Raw genomic sequence first — 20972 nt, 5'->3', positions numbered from 1 at the left:
TTGATGTGTCAAGGGGTAATTCCTTTCGCCAGATGGGTTTCCCAACGCAGCGTCAGACGCTGCTCAATATCGATACCCTCGCCTCGGAGCTCGGCGAGGAAGAAGAAGAAGATCGTCGCTTCTCTAGGACCTCGTGTCTTTTTCCTTCCGTTTCCGGTCTCCTTTTTCCCAGAAGGGCTCCTGACCCTTTAATCACAACAACCTTTAATCGACTACACATTGATAAGCAAAGACCTGAATAGTAATTCATATGAATTCGTAACACTCCCCCCCTTCAAGAAAGAAAGTTTGAACCCAGCGAAAACTTTCTTTGCCGGCCAACTTGGATACACAAACCAGATAACTCACACCCCCAAATCATCAGTTCCCCCCGGGCACCATTATCACTTAAAAATAAAGCAACAAAATTTCACCAAAACCCGTAGATTAATTCACTCTGGACCAAGCGTCAACCACTTCTAGTTTCTCTTGAATGACAGTTAAGAGGTGGTGACCAAAGCCCCAAAGTTAAACCTCTCGATAGCACTTTTTCGGGAGGCCCAGCTGAGGATTCCCTACATGGACGCCTTAAGGAATGTGGAGTTCACGGTTAGTCCGGGGAGGAAAGTTCATTACATGGACGCCTTTAAGAACGTGGAGTTCACGGTTAGTCCGTGCAGGAAAGTTCACTACCTGGACGCCTTTAAGAACGTGGCGTTCACGGTTAGTCCGTGTAGGAGCCCCGGCTCGGCGGCTCCCCAGTATCTAGTGCTTCAACTTCTCCAGACTCCTAACAGTTACGGTGGGACCCCTTGTCCCAGCCGTTACTTGACTGGCGGTCTCCTTCTCGGCCAGTGCTCTGACATTCATTCTTTCGGGAGGTGCCGTAACTCTGGGAGCCTCCATAGTAATATCGACTGCTGCCCACACCAAAACTACCGCCAAGTGGTCCTCTTCTGTAGACCTCTCGACGCCTACGAAATGCCTTCCCTACTGTTATGGTCCGACCTTCCAAATCCTTACCATTCCAATTCTTCTCTGCCTCCCTGGCGTCTCTGGTGCTTGCAAACGTGACAAAGCCGAACCCTCTTGACCGTTGCGTTTCCCTGTCTTTTACCACCCGCACTTCCACCAGCGGCCCATATCTGTTGAAGACAGAGGTCAGAACTTCTTCCTCTGTGTTGAAGTTCAGTCCCTGGAACTTTTGTCGCCATCCCGAGCTGGTGTGGTGTTATTTTCCCTGCTGTGCTCTTTACCAACCCTCGGGTTACCATAAATTTGCCCCCCGGCCAAATAATTCCCGATAATCACAGATACTCCCTCCACAGGAAGCGTGGCTTGTAAACCGACGGTGACCGGTCCTGACACCAAATCGGATTCCAAATGGATGACATGAAGTGGGGCACTAACACAGCCACCGATCCCTTGTAACCGAACACTATCACCAGTTGTGGTACTCTTTGACAATGGCAAAATGCCGTCAAGCATTAAGGATTGATGGGCTCCTGTGTCCCTCAAAACCCTAACCGGTCTTGGGTTAGTCAAGTCTCCCTTGACTGAGACCAACCCCTCATAAATAAATGGTTGGTAACTCTTCTGTGGGCGATTTCTTACGCTTGCCATCGCATTCGGAGTGGTAATAGTCAGACTCCGCTCTGGGTTTTCCCTTTTCATGAGGTAACAACTGGACATCAAGTGTCCAGGTTTCTTGCAAAAAGCGCAAGTAGGCCCGGAGGAAAAACTCGTGGTCTGCCTCGGGCCCCCCGAAAAATAAGTTTGTCTTGGGCCCGTAGCCCCCTGATTTCGAACAGTTCGGGTATCAGCGTTGTCCCCATATTCATCTCGAGGCCGCCGCCATGTATTGTCGTTCTCCGCACCTGCTGTTCCACACCTCCCCTGCGGAGATCTAGGCGAGGAGTTAGGTTCGTGGACCCCTATCCGGTGTGTTAAGGCATAATCATCTGCCATGGTGGCTGCGTCCCACAACTTCGGTACTTTCTTTTCCTGCAGGTACACTTTGATGTCCTCGTGGACACACTGTTGAAATTCCTCCACCAGCATCAGGTCACGCAATGCTTCGAAGTCGTTCCCGACTCCTTTTGACTCACACCACCGATCAAACATATTTTCTTTCACTCTAGCAAACTCCACATGGGTCTCACTCTCCCTCTTCCTGGCATTCCTGAATTTTTGCCGGTAAGCTTCCGGAACCAACTCATAGGCTTTGAGGATGTGATTCTTCAATACCTCATAATCTGCACATTGGTCCATTGGTAGCGCCGAATAAATCTCTTGAGCTTTACCCACCAGCACACTTTGCACTAGTATGGTCCAGGCCTCCTCCGGCCAGTTTAACTGTCGAGCCACTTTCTCAAAGTGTGGAAAAAATTGAGTGACTTCCTTTTCACTGAAGGGTGGAACCAGCCTCACATGTCTGCCCACCTCCCAGGTGTTCTGGCTAGGTGTCGACCCCGTCAGCAAGGGTGGTACCTCTCCCCGTTCTCTCATTAAATCCAGCTCCTTGAATTTAATCTCTTGCTGAAGCGCCAGATCACGTTCCTTCAACTCCCTTTCGGCTTTTCTCTCCTCTGCTTCGAGTTCCCTGGCAGCTCTCCTCTCCTCTGCTTTTCTCCCTTCTAACCTTTCCTGGAGTTCTCGTTCCACTCTCCTTTCCTCTGCTTGTTTCTCTTCTCTCCTCTCTTCTGCTTTCCTTTCTTCTTCTGCTCTTTCCTTTTCTGCTTTCCTTTCTTCTTCTGCTCTTTCCTTTTCTGCTTTCCTTTCTTCTTCTGCTCTTTCCTTTTCTGCTTTCCTTTCTTCTTCTGCTCTTTCCTTTTCTGCTTTCCTTTCTTCTTCTGCTCTTTCCTTTTCTGCTTTCCTTTCTTCTTCTTTTAACCTTTCCTGAAGTTCTCGTTCCACTCTCCTTTCCTCTGCTTGTTTCTCTTCTCTCCTCTCTTCTGCTTTCCTTTCCTCTTCTGCTCTTTCCTTTTCTGCTTTCCTTTCTTCTTCTTTGATCCGTTCCTGGCTCCGTAATTGCAACTCCAGTTTCCGGAGCTCAACGTCTTCTGGTTCTTCGGGTAGCCACTCCCAGGCTAACTCGTCCCATGTTCCTAATCCCACCATAGACTGTATCACCGTGGTCTGCAACTCTGCCTTCCTCAAATTAGTTCGGACCTCCAAGTTAAAATGTTTGGCCAATTTCAAGAGGTCCGACTTTAGTAACGCTCGGAACTGTGCCTCACTCGGGGTTACCGCAAAGTTCTGTGCCACAAACGCCATGGTGCCTATCGTTAACACCTGTTAACCTTCACCTAAGACTTTACCCCCAATTTCCCCAAAAATTTACCAATTAATACTTAATTAATAAATTTTTATTAATAAAAATATTATTTTATTATTTTATACAATTTTAGATCCCGGACGTAGACCCAATTGCGAATCCGCAAATCGTAATTTGGACGAGCCCCCAATTCTGTTACGGGGTCCTCCCGGTAACTACCTGGTCTCGGTGACCCCCGGACCGTGGGAGGCACCCCGCCAGAAAGATATATGATTTATACGCTTTCGTAACGCAATCAATATGAATTCCAGTCAATAAGAAACCCCACACCAAGGATCCAGAGTAATCAATAATATATTCCCCCAAGGAATCAACAATCAACAATCCACAATCAACAAGCAATCACCAATATGATTAAGATGGCCATCTTATATATGTGTGTCCCCTTTCCCCACTCCCGACCCCTTGGGTACTCACGACCCCTTTGGTCTCTGTCCCTCACAATGTCTCTGGGCCCCTCCTGACCAAGATGATGGTCGGCTTCTCCGCACACGGGCGGTTGAACGAACCCCTGGCTGACGTGCTCCCAAACGTGCACGTCACGTACCGGGAACAACGGTTGCAGCGCACACCTCCTTGCCAAGCCAAGCGGGCAAAGCAACGCGCGGCTTGTCCAGCGCGCGAGGCCCAAGGTGCGACCCGTACGCGTCCTTGTAGACGGTGAGGCGAACTGTGTAGGACGCTTGGTTCCGTGCACGAACCCACGGCAACTTGATGTGTCAAGGGGTAATTCCTTTCGCCAGATGGGTTTCCCAACGCAGCGTCAGACGCTGCTCAATATCGATACCCTCGCCTCGGAGCTCGGCGAGGAAGAAGAAGAAGATCGTCGCTTCTCTAGGACCTCGTGTCTTTTTCCTTCCGTTTCCGGTCTCCTTTTTCCCAGAAGGGCTCCTGACCCTTTAATCACAACAACCTTTAATCGACTACACATTGATAAGCAAAGACCTGAATAGTAATTCACATGAATTCGTAACACTTGTGAGTACCAATATGTTTGTGGTTCGGTTAAAACACTGACATGTGTTTAAAGGCTGGATTTACATTACAAAGTTTTTTGTTTTTTTTCTGACGTGCCTTTCTTTGTCAATTATCTTCCCAAAGCAAATGCTATGAGGTTTTATTATTTTAATCAAAAGCCTAGATTTTTACTGATCTTTATTCTTTCATCATGTTACTTCATCCTGACCCACCTGGTCCAATACAACCCTTAAACTTCTCACTTTTTTTTTTACTCAAGTAAGATATACTTTATTTCTGATGCAAGTATATGTGACTTGGCATATTAATCTGTGTTGCATGATCTTGCTTCCATTTCACCTTTTTCAGGTCCTGAGCGATCTGGAGGAGCAGCTTTCTCAGTCGCAACTTGTGGAGACTCCGCACCAGAGCTTGGAGACAAAATTAGTTGAGGCACAGAACAACAGGCACAAGGCAGAGGTATACTAAACTTTGGCTTGGGGTGTCGGGTGGGGGTTTTGGGTTATGCCTTGGACATGGTGTTGAAACAGTATATCAAGTAGGGTTACATTTGCTTCTGGAATCATCAACTGGAACAACTTCGCATTCATACTGATTGTTTTCTTGAAGACGATAACCTTTGTATTCCACCTGTCAGGATAGCCGAGAGGTGTGAGCTCTCACCTTTGACCTGTATTGCCTAAATTCAAATCCTGACTCAGCTATAAACCTTCCATCCTGGTGTTTCACTCGCGGAATATATGAAAAAATACCGGAATATCTGACTCTCCTATCTTCACATTATATGTCCCATGAATCCCTATCATTTCCTTTACTCCTATATCCCCCTAAAGCCTGTCTCCCTTTCCTTTTCTCTTGACTCCCCTAATCCCCTACCTGCCTCTCTTTCTTTAATCAATTCAAAATTTGTCACCATTTTGCACCCCTCCACCTTCCCCTCTTCCCAGTGATATGTATTAACCCATAAAGCACGCCGGGCCACGATCGTGGCCGACACTTGTATACAAATGAGGTTAAACTGATGTCAACCCAAATAACGAATCATGACCTTTCTTACAATGTATACTATCCGGGGTAACTTATGAAAGCTTACTTCTAATTGGTGGAGAAAAGCCAATGACAAAAAAGCATTTCTGGGCTATTAACCAGTAAATCCAGCACTTTATGGGTTAAATGAATGCTAATGCCATAGTACAGCCTGTTCAGTTTTTAGTGCCACCATTTTCAAACCACTATAGTGCTTTCAAATCCATGATGACAGGGATACGAGAAACAGGTGTGGGCGCACGTTATCAAAGAGCTTGTTAACTGAAAAAAAAAAAATTCTCATGAAACCTTTCCGCTGTAGCTCAGAAAGTGTTGAAGCCTTTTTAGTTTTGTTTTGGCCAATTTTGCTGTGTGCTCATTAAATGGGACCAGGTGGCCGGTCATTATGCTGCCTTCTCGCTCGGCTCATCTTGACAACCGAGAAAAACCGAGATCTTTTTTTTTTTCATTCTTCCTCATTGTTCTTTCAAAAAACCTCCTCATTATTTTACTTTTTTTCTAGTCTTCTTTATTTATCGCATTTCATATTCCTGTTAAACTAGGCGGTCTTCATTTATATTACCCTTGTCTTTAATATGATGGGAATTTACAATTCCACTCTGCATATATTTACTATGTCATGAATAGATGATGTGCTCCACACCTACTTGCTGTGGTATCAAATCTAAGGTTGGCAGTTATCGCTGACCTATGCGGTTCTTCCTTGTCTGGTCTACGCTGGCAAAAAACAATGATCAAAATGATGCTCTAGTTCTCTTTGCCTTTTGCAAACATGTGCCTCAGACATACCTGCATGCCCCCTCTCTCCATCCCTGCCCAAGGCTTGAATTCATCGTCCCAGTTAAAATCGCTGTTCATGCAACAAATATAGGTTTGATGTGACTTCTAATTCCTTGATAGATGTTTTGATTCCCATGCTGCCAAAGCTGATTTATTTCATTTATATTATTTTGGTGTATATCAATGACTTGTCATTATTTGCTTTCTATTTGTGCATAAGCTCATTCTGTAAAGTGTCAACATATAATATGTTAGAATTCATCAATATGTGACTGCAGGAAATATTGGTGTTAATGTAGAAGATATCACTATGATTAAATGCATGCAGTATATCGAGACCCTCAGATTGAAACTGAATGTGTCATTACCTGCCTGCTAGAAATGTAAATCCACCATGATGTAGCATTTGAAAGTTTTTAAATATGATGTTGAGAAATTCCTTCCTCAAATGCAATCTGCCTCTAGAAAACTGAATGGGTCATTAAGCATCTGTCATCGACTCATCATACACTTACAGGGTAGTACATTATTATGTGCATATATGTCTTGGTTTATTGGATAGTCTAGGGTACTCCACATATTTTTACCCTATTGAAATTTATTCCATTGATGTATGCAGTATATTGTAATGACATACTGTACGAGGTCTGACAATAAAGTTCCAGGATTACAGCAACAGAAAATTTTATTGGAAACATACCAATTATAATTAATGGTTGCCATCAAAGTAATCTACCTGGGACTCTATACATGCTTGCCAACATCACTGGCATGTTTCGTGATGGAGAATCCAATTGTTTGGCTCGAGCTCTGGTCTGACGCGCAGAACATGTTTTCTCAAACTTCCCAAAACTCCACAGTAAAATGTTTGGTTCACTGTTTGTCCTGGAGGAACAATCTCCTTTTGGATAATCCCTTTGATGTCAAAAAACAAATCTGCATCGTTTTTGACTTTGGACTTTGACATGCGAGCTTTTTTGGTCTTGGGGGCTGAGGGTGTTTTCCATTGCAGACTCTGGCCTTTCGTTTCTGGGTCGTACTTGTAGATCCAGGCTCATATCCTGTGATGATTTTGTTCAACATATCACGATCTTCTGATAACGCATTCTGACTGAAAGAGAACAAACCTGGAGCCTCCCTTCTTTTTATTAATTGCTCAGGCTCTTTGGGACCATCTTGTCACACACCTTTCTCATGTTGAGTTTTTGGGTTAAAATCAACCTAACAGTCTTTCTGTTCAAGTTCAACTGTTCCACTATCAATTTGACTGTCAAACATCAGTCAGATCAGACTAACATTCTCACCCTTTCAACATTTTTGTCCGTTTTGACAATCGATGGGCATCCTGACCACATATCATCATTCACGTGCATTCTCCCTTCTGCAAACCTCTTGGCCCACTCAAACACACGTGGTCTTGACATTGCGTCTGCCTCGTACACTAGCTCCAACTTGTAGAAAATAAACGTGCCACTTTTGTTTCATTTTACCAAAAACTTGATGATGATTCTCTGTTCCATAAATTTGTCATTCATCTTCAGAACACGATTGTTGCACTTATAATTTTAACAAACCTCCAGTACAGCTACAAAACACAACTAGTTGATGCAATGGCTAACACAATACTGACAGGAAGATTTGAAACATGCATGTCCAATTACGAAACCCAAGCCTGTTGAGAAACAGTGCTGCCACCTGTTGAGAAAAAACATCAGTCCTGGAACTTTATTGTCAGACCTCGTATTTGTATGACCCGTATTATTAGTGACAGACCCTGTATTATTAGTGACAGCAAGCAAATAATATTCTCTTATCAGTTTGTTAAACAACAGCACATTAAACCAACCTCATGATCATAACAACCGACAAGGAGCATAACAAACTGATAAAATAATATTATTTACTAGCTGTCACTAATAATGTGGGTGTACCAGTCTGTAGTTCTTGTGCATCAGGATTTGTAACCATTACCTTAATCTATTTCTACTTTGTACCTTCAAACCCACATTGTGCTGTCACAGACTGAGAAGCTACGGGCTGAGGCTTGTCTAGCGGTGCTGGAGCAAGCGGGAGTGGCAGTACAGGATTGGCTGTCAAGTGCAATGAGTCGAGCCAATGAAGAGCTTGAGAGGGAGCAACACTCGAATGAATCTCGACTTTCTAATGGAGAGCTTTCTCCCACGGTACGGGACTCTTACAACTCTCAAATGTGCATGGCATTTACATGTTGCAATGCTGAAGCCTGCTGGTATATTTTAATTCTCACTTTTCATTGTGATATAATTCTTCTGTGAATAGGGAAAAAATATATATGTGTTCATATCACACTTTGATATTATACTTGTCAAATATCATGCAATACCTAAAAGCAAACTTTCAATTGCACAGTTACTCAATATGCGCACTTGATCCGTCCGGACTGTACATTAGATAAATGATAATTCCAGTAATCTCTGTACGTTTGTACGTTTGTACGTTTGTCTGTCTGTGACCGCTGTTTCTCGACAACCACGGGTCCGATATACTTTTAACTTGCCAGGTATATTGCTGGGGACCCGAGGATGTGCCTTTTCAAGGTTTCATATTAATCGGACAATTACTTACCGAGCTATGTCCAAAAAACGATTCAACCAATCAGAGAGCAGCGAACGATCGCGTGTGCCGGCGTTGCGAATGGACCAAACCATTCCATGTAAATAGAGGGGGGGGGGTTCTGTGGTCGTTGCGAATGGACGAAACCATTTCATGTAAATAGAGGGGGGGGGTTGTCACTGTACTCGCAAGCCGTTCGCCGTTCGCTTTGGCGTTGCGAATGGACCAAACCATTTCATGTAAATAGAGGGGGGGGATATAATTTTAGATAGATATATAGTACGGGCATATATATAGTACGGGCATGCCCTAGTTAGATAAATGACAAGGTATGTGTTTATGTGTTGATATTGTATGACTTCCGTTGCATGCAATTTGTTGCTTATAATTGTACTCTGCACAGTCCTGTTTGATACCGACAGTGTGATTGTAAGGGAGTTCATGAGTGTGAGGAGCTTTTGGTTTTGAGAAGAAGATATAGGTTGAGATGTCTTGGGATACATAAGGGCATCTAGAAACACACTTAAATACATTTCCAGCGAGAGATGGAGAAGTGGAAGTGTAAAAGGATTGAGCTATGAACAGGATGAGGAGATCTGAAGATTTGAGATGTGTTAAAGGCAGAGAAAAGTAAGAAAGACAAATCATGGATTATGCCCAGTCTTGTTTGTCATATACATAAATGACCTCTCCGATATTCTGGAAAACCCTCGTTTCCTTTTTGCAGATGACTATATTGTGTCATACAGTACCCCCATCCCCCTGATAAGCAAAATATAGCTGCATCACTCTCTGCTGCTTTGCAATTGAATCGCTGCTGATGTGATAAATGGAACATGTCCTTCAATCCAGATAAAATGTCGCTGTCTCACTCTGTCACTCTGGAAGGGTCGTCAAGCTAACCCACCAACCAAATAGTTATTTGTTCAAAGTCTCATAACTTCTCTCCGAATCAAGCTAGAATTGTGATCCAAATGCTATTTTTGAGCTCTCAAAGAAACGAAAATTTTTATTCAAAAGAAAAGGCTAAAATAAAAATGAAAGTTTCCTCTTTATGTGACGTTTGACCCGATCGGCAAAAAAATGACATCGTCAATTGTTATAAAAAAAACTTCACAGCATAAATCTGTTACTGTTCAAGATTCTCTGATAATTTCACGCTGGACATTAAAATAGGTTCTGAGAAGTTTTCACTCAAGTATATCTCGGTGCTTCACATCAGCTCTTGCCTCAATCAATGCCTGGAGGGCCAATCTTAGATTATTTCCGATCTGAAAATACACCCTTTGCCAATATCTTAGGTAACTGAAATCAATTATGTGATGCCATTAAAGTATTTTTGCGTTATTATCGCACCATCTGCTTACATGGTCATGCCTACAGTGCTTTGGTCGCTTTCTGTGCTTCCATCCTTTCGACCATGAATTTAAGTTGGTGGATTGGCCGAGGTCAACACATCACTCACATGGACCATAAATAGGCCTGACCACAAAGGGTGTTCAACCATGTTCCAAAGAAGGTGAAGGACCTTGTCGGTGGAGGAATTTTAGTTACTCGTTTCAATTTCTGGGATTTGGCATTCACGACACATAACAGCCACCAATAGTCATCATACATGTTTGTCACACATCCCTTGATTTTCAAAGACTGGGATTGTCCTCCTCAATAGTCACTATTTCTCACTCAATTTTTGGAGAAAATAAATAATCCTTTACCTTCGGGAAAACCAGCAACACCAAACTAAATAAATGCAGCTTTTGAATACTAGGGATGTATTTTGTTTTTTCCGGTAGTGGCCCATGGACCGCAGTTTGTCGGTAGTATTTGGTGGTCGTAAAGTCAAAGTGACTGGAAGGAATATTACTGGATGCAAAATCGAGCAGTTGTCGAGAAGTGATTGTTTGCTCATCACAAGATCTCTGTAAGTTGGATGTGGGAGCCATTTGCTTGACTATTCTATCAATACTATTGCAGGATCCCTTTGTGTGGGGATGACTTGAAAACAGGCCATTCTGCCTCAATTCTGAAATGTTTTGATGGATGTGCAGGTTGAGAACGTTAAGTAGATGATCCTTTTTACTTACCTGAAATGCCCACAAAATTTCATATCGTATTTCTTGGTATCGGTGGACTGCAATAGTGTCGTGGTTGTTGCATTCAGAAATAATGGCGTAGCTCACATGGGATTCCTTTCTCTCCTTCTATGTATTAGTAGGACATGAATGGGTGCAGGGTTATCTGCGAGTTGTTCCAGTGAAACGATTGCACTTCATCCTACCTAATTAATAAATAATTGTCTGCAAAGCCCTCAACAACCAGAACTGTTGTTGCTCAGATTCCACCATCCTCCCATCCTTTTAAGCAATCAAAACACACACTTTACATGAAGTTTTAAACATTGCTTTCGCAGAGAATTTACCCCAGACAGATAATTTTCATTGCAGAGTGCTGCCAAAACAGCCTTTTAACTAAGACTGGAATTTGGCTTGAATGCGAGCGCACAATTGCTGACCTTTACGAAAGGTACAGTAAAATGTGTATCACCCATAAGGGTATGCTAGCAGATAGGACAGCCGGCTTAACATCCACACCAAAAAGCGGTGTATTTATTGAACCAACTCGATCATGCAGTATAGTTCTTTCTCTGGGTCCAGCTGCTGAACACTAATTGGAATTGGACCTAGAATAGCAATTCAAGGCGACAATGCTACCTCTGAGCTATTCTCGTGATGTCACTGTCACTGCAGCAAAATGCAGGAAATAAAAGTGAAACAGAAATATCATGCAATATGTGGAAATATGTGCCTTAACTCACTTATATTAAACATATTTGACGACTCAGTTGAAAAATTGACTCTTTCTCAAATTGTGTATTTGTACAGCAGATGTTAATTGGATTATGATATTGTATTAGGTGTGAGGCATGCACATGTTGGGATGAGAATAAATGTTCACATTTTATAAACCTATATAATGCATTGTGCATAACAGCAAAAATACTTGTCCCCAGTGACAGGACAAGTTTATGATAAACTATCAATTTAAATTATTTCATGGACTTTAAAACGTTTAATTGTGTTGCATTCTTGGTTTTACTCAGAGCCAAAGGTGTTTTTACCACCCACCGCAAATTGGTGGTGCAATATCGGGCAGCGGTGGTTGGATTTACTTTTATTTTATTTTTTTGTATACAAGATTGAGGCTCGTGTAAGAGCTAACATTAGTGACAAAAAAAATCAAATGAACACATAAGACGAAATAAAGGGAGCGGGAGACAAGATGGGGAGAGAGGGGGGAGCATACAAGTACAACATTTAAAAGCAGGGACATCGGGAGATCTGTGGGAGGGAGAGGCCTTCGGGGAAGGGGGCATGGGAAGGGTGGGGGGGGGGGGTGGGAGAGGTATAAAACGCATGTAAACTGCGAGGACTTCCAGGAAAGAAGTCGGTATTTCAGAAAAGTGGATCTGGGGTGAATTAACAGGGGTAGAAAAGATCAAGGTTTTGGATGGGGGAAGATAAGAGATGGTGGTGAACAAATGTTTTAAAGACCTGGAGGGATGAGTGGGATTGAAGAGGATGATGGAGTTTGTTCCAGAAGCGGGAGAAAAGGGGAATGAAAGAGTTAAGCTGAGCAGAGAGTCTTGATTTTGGCAGTTTCACCAGAAGAGGGTTGCAGTCAGATCTTGTGCGACCAGCAGGCATATTTGGGGGACAGAGCACAGACAGGGCTGGGGGGGGGGGGGCTAGGCCAGAGAGGAGTCGGTAGAAGACAGAAAGACCACCAACCTGCCTGCGGTGAGTGAGTGAAAGGCCCTCAGAGTTAGCTTCATCGCAGGAGATTCCAATGATTCTGAAAGCTTTGGTTTCAACAGCATGAAGCAGAGCTAGGTGTGAGGCAGGAGCACCAGTCCAGTGGGGAGAGCAGTATTCCATTGAGCTGCAGATGAAAGCCTTGTATGTGGTGAGGAACTCAGGTGTGCCAAGGAAGGACTTCGCACGATGGAGAATGCCCACTCAGTGACTGCCTTTTGAGGCCAGCTTGGAAATGTGTTTTTCCCAGGAAAGATAATGGCAGATCGTGAGACCCAAGAGATTGAGTGACAGAACGTATTGGAGAGGATTGTTGAGAAAGTAGATGGGAGGGTTGTCCAGTCGGTCTTTTCGAAGAGACATAGTGAGTGTGTGAGATTTGTCAGGATTGAAAGACATGTTCCACTTGTTTGACCAGTCTGTGATTTTGTCCAGGTCGGCCGAGAGTGAGGAGGCTGCAGACTGCCGATCTGAGGGATGAGGTATGGAGCGGCAGAGAGTGGAGTCATCAGCAAAGAGATAGAGAGGATTTTCCAGAGAGTCGGAGAGATCATTGACGAAGACCAGAAAAAGCACAGGGCCTAGAACACTGCCTTGGGGAAATCCAGCCTGAACAGGAAGGGGAGATGAGAGAAATGCATTCAGGGCCACACGTTGACTACGACCAGAGAGGACGTCCACAAGCCATGTCTGGAGATTTCCATAGATACCATTGGAGGAGAGTTTGGTGAGAAAAGTGGGGTGCCAGACCATATCGAAGGCATGTGATATGTCAAGGGAGACAGCTCTAATTTCCTGTTTGACATTGAGGACCTCTATCCATTGTTGAGGCAGCAGAAGCAGCATGTCCAGAGTAGAATGACCTGGTCTGAATCCAAATTGATGATCAGAGATCAAGCCATTGGAGAAGAGGAAGGATTTGATATCCGATATTACCTATGATACCTATGCACCACACCAGGCAACTGCACCATGCTACATTTTGTTACTTTCGTTATTTTATCATCCCCTTGTGTTGTCTTTGAGTCTGTATGGGGGCGCCTCAATTAGGAATTAGTTTTACCGCACATTCTTTGTTATCCTTGCATTTATTTTCATTAAACCCATTATTTGTTACATCTTCAATTTTGTGTCTGTCTTGTTTACTTGTCGTGGGTTCGAGGACGCCCAAGTGGGCTGTCACCACGTAAGTGATGAGGTCCGTGGGTTCTAGGCCTGGGTTGTCAGAATTTTTTCACACTCGTGATTGAGGATCAATAATAAGATATATAATGTAACGTTCCCACCGGTCTGACCATGTTGCCCAAATTTGTGGTGCACAAAACAGTTATTGAGAGAGCCAGGACCGATTTTAATTTTCACTCCGGGGAGGAGCCTCCACTCCATGCTGATGAGGGTCAACAAGCCTGAAACATGTGCCTGTGGATGATCCTTCTCCGGGGTGGACTGGTTGAGAATTACATTCTCTTCCTGGTAGTGTCCGCATTGCAATCTTTCGGAGATGTCGAGGGCTGTAGCTCTGCTAATCTCATGCCTAATAGGCGCAGCCTATGCAACTGATTAGCCAGAAGAGCCTTTTAAAAATGTATATGCTAGATGGCCCATTGCAGTTCACGCCTGCAAACCTGCTCACTTTTATCTATTTACTCAGCAACCCCTTCACCTATTCCCCTCTATCCATTCACTCACTTCCCCCAATCCCTTCATCTACACCTACTTGTATCCTTTCTCTCAGTACCTTTTATATCCCTTCACCCCTGAGCACAAGCTGCAGTTTTAAGCTAATTCGGTTGAGCAGTGCAAAGATGAGATTGAGCCACCCCTGTTTTTCTTTCTTTGATTTTCCGATGTGCATACATACATACATACATACATACATACATACATACATACATACATAGAATTTCCTTGTTTAATATCCGTGGGATAATGACTTGTAATAACCGCCACCACTGGGAATAGCACTGCATGATACACTCACACTATTCAGCCTCGATAACTTGGGCTAATAATGTACAAAAATCTTCCTTTATTATAAAAATTGCTCATCCCTTTATTTGGCGGTGTATTGTCAGCTGGCAGAGATATGACGCTGCCTCGATCACTCCTGAAAAAATAATTAATCCGGCTTACGTGAATGAATGAATGAATGATCGTTTTGAGGCCATTTTCCCCGCTAAAGCAGGGGTTAGCCTTGCGGGCCCCATGACCTCATGGTTCCCTTTTTGAGGCAGTTTTTATGGCCGGATGCCCTTCCTGATGCCAACCCTTAGTCACCTCTTACGATGAGCAGGGATACGGTGTACCTATTCTCTGCCGGGGTACACACCGGGATCATTCATCCCAGCAAGCTGGTACTCAATTTTTCCGACCTCGGAAGGATGACAGGCTGAGTCAACCCCCCTGACGTTAATTCAGCGATCGACCGGGATTCAAACTCAGGATCCTAGGATCCCAAGCCTGCGCCCAAACCGCTAAGCCAACACCAGGCTGGGCTTACGTGCATGAAGCAAAAACATGCGTACTGCTTATGTGCATATATAATACATGGTGGTTTTCTATATCTGGGATAATTCAAATTGCGAATATGAAACTTCCAAAGGCATCTTAGGCTTACCAGAAAAAACCAACATGGCGGACGCATGATTTTCTTCCTGACAATTGTGGGTGGAGTCAAGCCAGCTCACCAGCTAATGGGTTCGAAGGCTTTATATGCACACAGCTCCATTACATTTTATATCTACTGTAACTGTAAGTATATCCCTTCTATCCCTCTTTGACACCTCTCAATTTTTTATTTCCTAACTCAGCCCCACACCTTCCCCCATATTTCTTGACATAACGAGGTGGTCCTTTGGCTGTCTGGGTTCTTGAGGTATCCCTTTTGTACATTCACAACCTTGGTTGTTCTGAATCACTCCCGATAAACTCTATTGTCATATCTCTGCCAATCCAGTATTTAGAGGCGAGATCAATCTGAAAGCTGGGACACTGTTGGAGTGTTGGATTCAAAATCATGATTTTTTTTGTTTATGTTGTTTTGGTTGTCGACATGGAGACACTGCTGCTTGAACACAAGGTGATGAAACCTATTAATTAATTGACATTTTTCTCATCTACATTTAAGAGTTATTTTGGCACTCCAGAATGCAAAACGGTTATTTGATATCTCCAGTTCAAATCACTTCTCATTGGTATGTGCTCCGATCATCCTCTATCTGTGCGTGGCGCGCTGCACAAATACATGCAAATTGGGAGGCAGCATCCCTTTCAAGCAACTGCTGTCTTTCATCGTTCACAATTTCCTGGCAGCTTTATCTCAAATAAAATTCGCTGATAGCAGCATTAGGGGATAGAAATATGTGATGTTTTGGAGAAAGAGGAGGATTGGGGTGGAGGGATGAATTTAACCTGGAGCTACATGAGCTGGCAATGATGTAGATTGTAACCTTTGCAGTTCAAAACTGAAAACCAAAGCTATGGGTTTATCAAATGAAGCTTCTTCCTGTGAACCTGAGCCTGATATTCTCCATAAATGATCAAATATACCACTTATTTGCCTTTGAAATGCGAGTAACCGACTTCACTGTCTACTACCGTCTCAACGATGGACTTGTAGATGTTTTCTTGATCATGAATACTAAGCTTTACAGCCATATTTTACTTTCTCTTCCTCTTTTATTCTCTCTTGTCCTTTATACCCTTCCTTGCTGTTTTAGAAACTTGCATTTTTCATCATTGTGGTTTTGATTTTTGTTGGCACAGCTACAGTAATTTCCAGAAGCCTTATTGCTCTTGCCTTTTAACTGCTGCCATGTTATATCTTGGTTTGATTTTCCTTTTACTCCTATAATGTAAGCTTCTCATGTGTCTGTATGTATATAATGTATTGTGTGTACATGTGTATGATACATTCATACATACAATAGGCTGGCAGAATGGCCAAGAAGTTGAGCTGTCTGGCCTGGGTTCCAATTCCGACCCAGGTATAAACTGTCATCCTGGTGTTTCACAGGATGGGCGAGGCATCAATGTGTGTGCCATCCCTCAGATGGACATTAAACTGGGAATCTTGTCTGCCAGCATTAGTTGGTGGACAGTGAAGATCCCACACGTGTCCTTTGCAGAGAGTAGTCGGGTTGTTGCCAATACCCTGAATATATTACCCATTCCCTCCACCTTCCGTTGAACATCAGGCCCGACCAGCCGGTTCATGAAAGACGTGGGCCAAAAACCTTCCTGGTCGACCCCACAATAAGGTGGGAATATTTGGGGCCATTAAAGTAGTAGTAGTCGTAGTAGTAGTAGTAGTCGTATTCGTATCTAAGGAGAAGACATTCATTCCTACCCACTTGCTGTATCCAGAGCTACTGTACGTAGAATCCATTCCCACCTCGTGAAAATCTCTAATCCTCATGCCAGGGATTTTGCTTCTGCCATTTCAGAAAGCCATTAGATAATTATATGCCTGCTGTTTAACTGTTGCTTGTTCGACCCATTGTGTCACTTTAATTACTGCCTCCAAACGTTTGGTGATCTCATGTCTACTCGTGCCTGTTTCCATCTGCCTGTTTGTCTAATTATTTTCATCTGTCTGTATCCATTTGCAATTTGTTGTTCAAAAATCGTATATAATGTGTGTATATCTGTTTTGATTTGTTTACCTTTTCATTTCCTTCTCTAGCCTGTTGGGTGACGATAATGGTTATTATAGGTTTTTTTTTTTGGTTTTTTTAAATACTGAATCGAGGCTCGTGAAAGAGCTGACAACCGCGAGGGAAAGACAGCACAGGGGGAAACATTCATTAAAACACATTCAACAAAAAGACATCCAGGAACACAGTACAGGGGGACCGCGAGGGAAAGACAGTACAGGGGGAAACATTCATTAAAACACATTCAACAAAAAGACATCCAGGAACACAGCACAGGGGGACCGCGAGGGAAAGACAGTACAGGGGGACCGCGAGGGAAAGACAGCACAGGGGGACCGCGAGGGAAAGACAGTACAGGGGGACCGTGAGGGAAAGACAGTACAGGGGGACCGCGAGGGAAAGACAGTACAGGGGGAAACATTCATTAAAACACATTCAACAAAAAGACATCCAGGAACACAGCACAGGGGGACCGCGAGGGAAAGACAGTACAGGGGGACCGCGAGGGAAAGACAGCACAGGGGGACCGCGAGGGAAAGACAGTACAGGGGGACCACGAGGGAAAGACAGTACAGGGGGACCGCGAGGGAAAGACAGTACAGGGGGACCGCGAGGGAAAGACAGCACAGGGGGACCGCGAGGGAAAGACAGTACCAAGTATGCCTTTATTAGTCCCCTACCGCTGTACACCGGATGGAACCATAGGTTTGCACGCCGTCCCTCCGTCTGTCAGTCCGTCAGTTCGTCAGTTCGTCAGTCCGTCAGTCTGTCAGTCCACCACGCAAAGAACAGTTTTCCGGACTTTTTTCTAAACTCTTAATGCTAATTATTTCAAACTTGGTACATGGTTTCCTCATGATAAGTTACAGATCAAGTTCGAACTTCACGACGTTTCGATCATTTTTGACAAAGTTATGGCACTTTGTTTATTCTAGAGTACAACTTGGTACAACTCAAGCCGCACGCCACGCCCTCAGCCTCGTCTCGCAAACGTCAAAAGCGCGACACAGCGTGCGCTTTCGGGAGGGGCGGAGCCAAGCAGAGCAACATATATATACACATCGATCATTGATCGTGAACTGTAAAATATAATAAATTACTGATATTTAGCGACTCGAAAGGTTCTTTATCAAAAACTTATTTTCTCGTGCTTCTGCTGACCTGTCTGCAAGGTGTATAAATCGAAGTCCTGAGTGCGAATCACAGGTGAGCCCGTCCTGAGGTTACAGTGACTATACAGACATGGAACTTTGTGCTAAGAAACCGACAGTTAATTTGGGGTGATTGTAAATTAATGACTGAATTGCAAACAAGTTTTAGTTTAATATGCTATGGCATCTATAATACAAAAAATAGGTGAAAATAGGAGAAAATAGTGAAAAAATACATATGGAAATATATATTTTTCCTATTTTTCTGCATACGAAAAAATATATTTTAAATAGTGTGTTTTGGAACAAAAACAAACTAGGAAAAAAATAGGAGAAAAATACATTTTAAAAAGCCAATTTTGGTACAAAAAAATATTGAAAAAACAGCAACAAAATCGGTGAAAAAAAAAACAAAGTCCTGGAAAATAGTCAAACAATAGCAACTAATTTGGTGTAAAAAAAAAAATCCAGGAAAATAGTCAAACAATAGCAACTCATTTGGTGTAAAAAAATTAATCCAGGAAAATAGTGAAACAATAGCAACTAATTTGGTGTAAAAAAATAAATCCAGGAAAATAGTGAAACAATAGCAACTAATTTGTTTGATGTAAAAAAAAAAAAAATCCAGGAAAATAGTGAAACAATAGCAACTAATTTGTTTGATGTAAAAAAAAAAAAAATCCAGGAAAATAGTGAAACAATAGCAACTAATTTGGTGTAAAAAAATAAAATCCAGGAAAATAGTGAAACAATAGCAACTAATTTGGTGTAAAAAATAAAATCCAGGAAAATAGTGAAACAATAGCAACTAATTTGGTGTAAAAAAAATAAAATCCAGGAAAATAGTGAAACAATAGCAACTAATTTGATGTAAAAAAAATAAAATCCAGGAAAATAGTGAAACAATAGCAACTAATTTGGTGTAAAAATAAAATCCAGGAAAATAGTGAAACAATAGCAACTAATTTGGTGTAAAAAATAAAATCCAGGAAAATAGTGAAACAATAGCAACTAATTTGGTGTAAAAAAATTAATATCCAGGAAAATAGTGAAACAATAGCAACTAATTTGGTGTAAAAAAAATAAAATCCAGGAAAATAGTGAAACAATAGCAACTAATTTGGTGTAAAAAATAAAATCCAGGAAAATAGTGAAACAATAGCAACTCATTTGGTGTAAAAAAAATAAAATCCAGGAAAATAGTCAAACAATAGCAACTAATTTGGTGTAAAAAAAATCCAGGAAAATAGTGAAAAAATAGCAACTAATTTGGTGTAAAAAAATAAAATGCAGGAAAATAGTGAAACAATAGCAACTAATTTGGTGTAAAAAAAAAATCCAGGAAAATAGTGAAACAATAGCAACTAATTTGGTGTAAAAAAAAAATCCAGGAAAATAGTGAAACAATAGCAACTAATTTGGTGTAAAAAAAATAAAATCCAGGAAAATAGTGAAACAATAGCAACTAATTTGGTGTAAAAAAATAAAATCCATGAAAATAGTGAAACAATAGCAACTAATTTGGTGTAAAAAAATAAAATCCAGGAAAATAGTGAAACAATAGCAACTAATTTGGTGTAAAAAAATAAAATGCAGGAAAATAGTGAAAAAATAGCAACTAATTTGGTGTAAAAAAATAAAATGCAGGAAAATAGTGAAAAAATAGCAACTAATTTGGTGTAAAAAAAATAAAATGCAGGAAAATAGTGAAAAAATAGCAACTAATTTGGTGTAAAAAAAAAATCCAGGAAAACAGTGAAACAATAGCAACAAATGAAGCTTCTTCCTGTGAACCTGAGCCTGATATTCTCCATAAATTTATCAAAGATACCACTTATTTGCCTTTGAAATACGAGTAACCGACTTCACTGTCTACTACCGTCTCAACGATGGACATGTAAATATTTTCTTGATCATGAATACTGAGCTTTACAGCCATATTTTACTTTCTCTTCCTCTTTTATTCCCTCTTGTCCTATATACCCTTCCTTGCTGTTTATAAACTTGCATTTTCATCATTGTCATCTTGCTTTTTGTTCAAGGAAAATAGTGAAAAAATAGCAACTAATTTGGTGTAAAAAATAAAATCCAGAAATATGAAAAAATAGCAACAAAATTGGTGTAAAAAACAAGACCAAAAGTCTAACAGCGGGGTAGCCGGGCTTGTAAAATATTATAAACCACAAACACACATGACTAGCTTTTTAAACAGTCGCTAATGCTGTTTATAGCATTAAAGAAAGAAATTTGGAGGAATCCCTACATCCATGAGGTAAGTTTTACTTACAGAACTGAGCGAAGATCTACTGTAATCTATATACCCCACAAGGGTTGGAGGTGTGCTCATTTACCAAGCAGATGGCTAGCACTTGCCAAGCCAGCCGTTCCTTAACGGTTTTGAATGGAGTGCTTGCTCGAATGCTTAAACCACTTGGCGATCTCTCCACAAGAAACTTGGTAAACGAACACACACCCAATGTTCTTGAGACCCGACCATAGAGAGACTGTAATCTATATACCCCAAAGAGGAATGACCTTTCCTACCGAACTAGAATTGAGCAGGTGTTTACGCCGTAATGACATCATATACGTAATGACCTAGCATGACGGCCAGACACAAAACTGCCGCTACTTTAATATA

General features: G+C 42.1%; 1 protein-coding gene across 7 annotated transcripts in view; it reads left to right on the top strand.

Annotated features, from left to right (window-relative positions):
- FCHSD2 (FCH and double SH3 domains 2) overlaps nt 1-20972 on the top strand; it is a 216853-nt gene that overhangs the window by 151024 nt on the left and 44857 nt on the right. For all 7 annotated transcript variants that reach the window (XM_068112523.2, XM_068112522.2, XM_068112528.2 and 4 more), the window contains 2 exons: nt 4643-4753; nt 8143-8304. In XM_068112523.2, the coding sequence (XP_067968624.2) occupies nt 4643-4753; nt 8143-8304 (273 nt within the window). The remainder of the gene's footprint in view (nt 1-4642; nt 4754-8142; nt 8305-20972) is intronic.

This window comes from Myxine glutinosa, chromosome 4 (genome assembly GCF_964187855.1).
Source record: "Myxine glutinosa chromosome 4, kmMyxGlut1.1, whole genome shotgun sequence".
Lineage (NCBI taxonomy): Eukaryota > Metazoa > Chordata > Myxini > Myxiniformes > Myxinidae > Myxine > Myxine glutinosa.
Note: the sequence above shows the minus strand (reverse complement) of the source record. Positions and strands in the feature narration are given on the sequence as shown.